Below are 6000 nucleotides of genomic sequence, written 5' to 3'. Positions count from 1 at the left end.
ACACACATCAAGAAAATCAACCAACTGCATCACAAGACAAGCCCTCACATGAAATCCTGAAGGTCAAAGGAGTAGAGGAAGACCAAAGAACACATTACACCGAGAAATGGAGACAGACATGAGAAGAATGAATAAAAATTGGATAGAACTAGAAAAGAAGGCCCAGGACAGAGTGGGTTGGAGAATGCTAGTCGGCGGCCTATGCTCCATTGGGAGTAACAGGCGTAAGTAAATTTCCGAGTAAGTAATTACTAGGTAACCAATTTTCTTTTTTTAATTCTAAATAAGGTTTGGCATAAATCATTGTGAAATTCAATCAAAAAGTAATGATTATTGTCGTTTCATAAAGAATAAGAATAAGAATAATAAAAGGTATATTAAACTTACTGTTATGTCCACGTTGTTTACAGTCTACAGGTGAATAAAGCGGTACTATATCTGTAGAAAGATGAAAATTATTCTGGTGTTCAAATTATCTTAGAATGATAACTATTTTATAACACTGTTCTATTATTTCTTTACTGTAAGTGACAAATGTCGGATAATGATGATGATGATGATGTAACTCACCAACGTCATCATGATCACCATTATTGTTATTATTATTCTTTTAAATGTAACAAATAAGTTTATCATGAGAGTAATACTTTCAACTAAACAAACAATAGTATAACTTACCAGATTGAATATAGATAAGTAAATATGCTAACTAATGACTCGTTATAATATCTTTACTTCATATGGAGACTTATGATACGATATAGAAATGAGATAAGTTTTGACAATTTAGGCATAAAACAGGATTCATGTTAGAGACTGTTTCTATGCTCATCATCACATTCACGTAACATCAAGGTATATAATATCTCTACCGTTGTTTTTAAAAGTCAATAGTACTGTAAATACAAAAAGGTTTAGATGAAAGAGAATTTAGTTTGAAATTACCTAGATATCATAATTTCTCTGTTAGATTAACTACCTTAGAGCTATCTCGAAAGCATTTATAAGAAGATATGATGAAGAGAAGTGTTTTAGTTTATCTTAATCAATCATGATTATATTCTCTCTTTGTACTGACTATCGCACAATATAAATATTTAAATGATCGGTTAAACTTACATGAACAATATTGTATCCCTTTGCCAGAAACACTCGAACCCCCTAAATTAATAGAAATTAAAGAAAACGTAATTAAGGCATAAAATTGTACTGATATTATAAACTAAATCAGTTAAAAATAATTTGGAAGGTATCTAAGAAATGTGATATATCTAGAGCTTTGATTCTTGCTATGCTGCGTACTACTAGACTACTTGAACGATCGAACCTGCAACGTCGCAAGAGAGAAGACAGAAGACTAATAAGTAGGAATTCTATTCCCCAGACAGTGTCAAATATAATACAAAAATCTTATGTATTTATAGTTTTTTGGCTGAAAGTAAATCACCATTTCGGACAGCCAATAGGCACATAGGGGGTCATTGTTATTCATTCGATAGGGAAGCTACACGTCGACATTCTAGAATGTTTCCCTAGTGGTGATTGGATAGAATGTCTTCGGTTGTTTCTGGGCTTCTTGAGGCTTCCTTGAGTTTGCCAACGTGCCATCCTTACAAAATGATTCAGAGAATTTCGTTCATTAAACGTAAAAAGTGTATGGTACTTCATATATTAGTAAAAAAAGTTTCTACACAAATCCTCCTATAATTAGCTGACAACAATTAGTCAATAGTCAATAAGAATACTTGATGTTATTAGCAGTTGTCATATCTAGTAGATAGTAGGAAATTGTGTTTGTATCATTAACCGTATGTTTTTCTATTTACCCGTTGCTTATATTATTTCGGTCAGTCTCGGTTGGCGTGCTGGCTCATTAATATATTAGAGTTGTATTAGCTGTAGTTTATAGAGCGACTAGTAAGATTTTGATGAGAAGCTACAGTGGGATTGTAATGTTTCCATTGGAGATCGATTCAGTGTGGGATTCTTCAGGACTGCGTTCTCATGATCCCACATGCAAACTCGAATCTAGGACTTTCGATATAGTGCTCGAACGCTCTACCTCGAGATCAATGAACCAGCATCCAGCGGTGTCATTGTCTAACTTCAATCAATCCATGATATTGCGTAACTGTCTCTCACTGATTTCGGTGGGTAGCTGCCTCACCCGATACGTTTAAGTACTACTGGCCACAGCTTCCAATTTTATTTCACTTTTATTAATCTTCATAGGAAAATTATTAGGTCGTAAGATGTTAATTATATGCTTCCGTTCTTTTTGTTTATCATCTTCAGATGCAATATCCCTGTTTGATCTTCTAAAGGATTAAGAGCTACAGAGACTTTCTCGCTGAACGGTTGTGCTGAATTGAATTTGACATAACGTTTTGAGTGCGTTTGTTTTCGGTAGATGGTTAGATTTACAGCTCCACTTAAACTAAAGTGAACCGGCTACTGCTAAATAATAATCCGAATGAAATGCCATGGATTGGTACTGTAGCTTTACCATACCGCAATGATACATCAGAAGTATTCCAGAGAGTCTTAAAACACCACAGAATTAAAGTATATCACAAAACACCGGACAACCTTCGAAATGCTTTAGTTCGCATTGTGTCTACATATATAAGCGAACAATATTGTTATCGATTAGATCCTCATCAGGCTTTACTCAAATATACAGTAATATTTATATGCATATACGAAATTATTAAACTAATCATGGCAGTTTATGGGTCAATGATAACAGTAGAATAGATTACATAGCTAAAAATAATAAGTGAAAAGTACAAATTGGTAGTGTGATGACGGGTGTACTAATTGTGATAAAAATAATAAAGGCTCAAATCGGTGTTACATAATAGGAAATAGGTCAATGATTAGAAAAAATATAGACACTGAAATAACATTCATAGAAATTATAAGATTACGTAATAAGAAGTGTTTAGATAATTGGAAGCGAATATTAGAAAAATTATAAGTAAATAATTGATAGGGGGGTGAAGAAAAATAAACGAAGAAAGAGTATGGAAAATAAATTATTTATTAAGGCCAAGGGAGGGATAAGGGTGTTACAAATTTTTTATGAACATATAGGCTTGGATTGTTGGATCGAATTCCTATAGCTTCTGCTATGTGTAAGAGACAAGATCGAACCCCATAGGGAAAACTAGTAGGAGTACGATAAATAACTTTAAATGACTTATTTCTGTCGACTACATAACCGCTATCGATCAAGTGTGAAAGAATCGGGCTCCGTATTGTCTTGACAGTACTTATAGGAATTTTTAAATCATCCCGTTTTTGATATTTAAGACTGCAACTGATCAGTCTTTTTTGGCAGATATGTACGTCCCGTGCAGATTGCCTCGATTTCAACACTGTTATAGTGTAAAAACCAAAACTTGGTTCAGGTACACTAAACTGATGAGTCTCAAAGGGAACGAAGTGCTCATACTGGATTCCAACGTTAGCCACAACCAAACTATACCTAACTTGACTGAGACAGTGACAATGTCGAGACAACCTGTACGAGATTCACCTATGGTAAAAAGTGTCTGATCAATTACGTCCTTTAAAATTATCAACTGGGAGACTCAAATGATTCTTACAATTGAATTAAAGTTTACCGCTGTTACACAAGCCAAATAGATATCTGGACTTAGTAATGAAATGTATAACTCATTAAGCGTTTGATGTAAACATTACTGAGTTCGAGGTTGTTTGGATATCAACACGGATGCAGATGTATCCAGCTGACAAGTCCTAGAAAGCACGGAACGGGTGTTCTGGATTGCACAACTAACCACTTTCCAACTCTGCTTCCAAATGTTTATGTCTCCAACGGACGGTAAATAATTTTTTAAACTTCATTCTGAACTTTTCCAGACAAGTAAAATGAATTGATTTGCCATTGGTTGTTGATACTGTTTTTATATGATATATATCGTATCAAACGATCATAAAACTCAGATTTTTCTAACCTCAAATCACTTATATGTCTATTATGGATCAATGAACCAAAGATTATGTTCCATTTAAATGATGACCAATTATTTGCTAACGGTTATTATTTACTAAATTGTTACCAAGTAGTATGATTTGAAATTCACAGTATTTAACAAAGCTGTTTTATTAATGATCATGAAAAAACCATCAGTCATTGTAATATTTAATTTATAATTCAATTAGGTGAACAAATGATCAAGGAACTTACTTAATGTACTACTATCTACAATTTCAAATTAAGATAATAATCTTTTAGATTCTAACATCATTAAATAATCATTGAAAACAACATTCAAACTATATATGAAGTGTTTCAACCTGTTATGGAACTCCTAGGACGTGAGCATTCACGATCCCACTCTCTGGATTCGAACCCATGACCAGTGAAGTCCAATCAGGTATGTTGTGAGATGGTAACTCACTGAAGACAATGATGGACAGTGGCGCAATTTCGTGGATTGATTGAAGTTAGATATTAACACCGTTGGATGCCGGCTTAGTAGTCTAGATATTATGCGTTCGCGAGTTGACAGAAGGTCCTAGGCTTGAGTCTTACGAGCGGGATTTTGGATGCGCACTGCTAAGGAGTCCCGTACTAGGACGGATCGGCCGTCCAGTGCTTTCACGTTTTCCATGACGGTCTAGCTTTAATTATTCATTAACATAAGTATCCTAAACTTATTTAACTGACGAAATAAATGATAGATTACTGGATATATGATCGATAAAGTACTTCCGGATTACTCTTAAAAAATGATCTTGATATATTCAATAATTTACTATGCTGAGTTATAAACTAGCAAGTCAACAATATTCAGGAATTCACTAACCTATATCTTACCTTAGTGCAAATCAACTTCTAAATAGATTCATTGTTTATTTGTATACCTTTTATTAAGATATACCTTTCAGGAAAAGTATTTCCCTATTATAAGCAAAGATCGATACTGGCTATCAATGGAATCCAGCTGGATGTTCTCTTTAAACGCCATCGCGTGATTCACTTAGCAACTGAGTCCTGATAGCCACTTTCTTGTGCAAAGTGAATTTATTTCTTTATTACTCTAACATGATCTTAGTAATTCCAATGTTTTATTTGACTAAAGAGTTTAAATTGTTTATCTTATTTATGTTTTAATCATTTTAATCTTCGATACATTGTATTATTGTAATAATTATATTCAACATTGTTTATTGAGCGGAAGTTCATCAGTGTAAGGGACTGAAAAGGTGGTTACGATAAAATTCATAAGTGTATGAAATAAAATATAAAAATTAGCTTACTATCATCATCTATAAAAGTATTATATTAAAAGAAAAATAGTTTAGTTTAGATGCAGAAAACTGACATGGTAAAATTTTAGGTCATAATGTTAAACATGTCGATCTAATGTTTTTGATTAAGATGGTGAATCAATTGATGTTAGATCACCATTGAAAACCTAGAAACACTGGACGGCTGTCTCGTCCTTATATGGGACTCCTCAGCAAAGCACATCTATGATCCCATATGCGAGGCTCGAACATAGGACCTTCGCTCTCGTGCTAACTGATCTGGCATCCGATGGTTTTAATGTCTAACTTCAACCAATCTATGAAATTGCACGACCATCTTTCATTGTACTGAGGTAAATACCTATCTCTACCTGACATGGATTAGTTCCACTGGTCACGGCTACTCACTAGAACTCTGAGAATTCCCTCAATAGAGATCTAACACTAATCGATTCATGATCTCAATCAAAATTTTAATAATCTCCATAACCCTATACTGATGATTTAATGTTTGTTGTTAGTAGGTAATAATGGGATAAAGTTTGCCAAACGCTTTCAGAATATATACTATTATTAGTAGAGAAGATTTCATAACTATTTATGAAACCTAATTCAACCCATGCTATTTCTAAGTTCATTATATTTAGTTATCTCGGAAAAAAAAACGAATACTCAAGCTAGACAAATAAATAGAAATCCACACATTGAACAACAAAA

General features: G+C 33.5%; 1 protein-coding gene across 3 annotated transcripts in view; it reads right to left on the bottom strand.

Annotated features, from left to right (window-relative positions):
- The window catches only part of Smp_124050.1 (venom allergen-like (VAL) 6 protein), a gene marked incomplete at both ends in the record, with an annotated part of 67252 nt that overhangs the window by 8070 nt on the left and 53182 nt on the right, over positions 1-6000 (bottom strand). For 2 of the 3 annotated variants that reach the window (XM_018793127.1, XM_018793126.1), the window contains 2 exons: positions 388-411; positions 1120-1161. In XM_018793127.1, coding sequence (XP_018647669.1) covers positions 388-411; positions 1120-1161 — 66 coding nt within the window. Of the gene's footprint in view, positions 1-387; positions 412-1119; positions 1162-4216; positions 4232-5292; positions 5302-6000 lie in introns of all 3 variants that reach the window. The other variant, XM_018793125.1, reaches the window with a different exon arrangement.

The sequence above is a fragment of the Schistosoma mansoni genome, chromosome 1 (assembly GCF_000237925.1).
Source record: "Schistosoma mansoni strain Puerto Rico chromosome 1, complete genome".
Classification (NCBI taxonomy): Eukaryota; Metazoa; Platyhelminthes; class Trematoda; order Strigeidida; family Schistosomatidae; genus Schistosoma; species Schistosoma mansoni.
The sequence above is the reverse complement of the archived record's forward strand: the minus strand, read 5'-3'. Positions and strand labels throughout refer to the sequence as shown.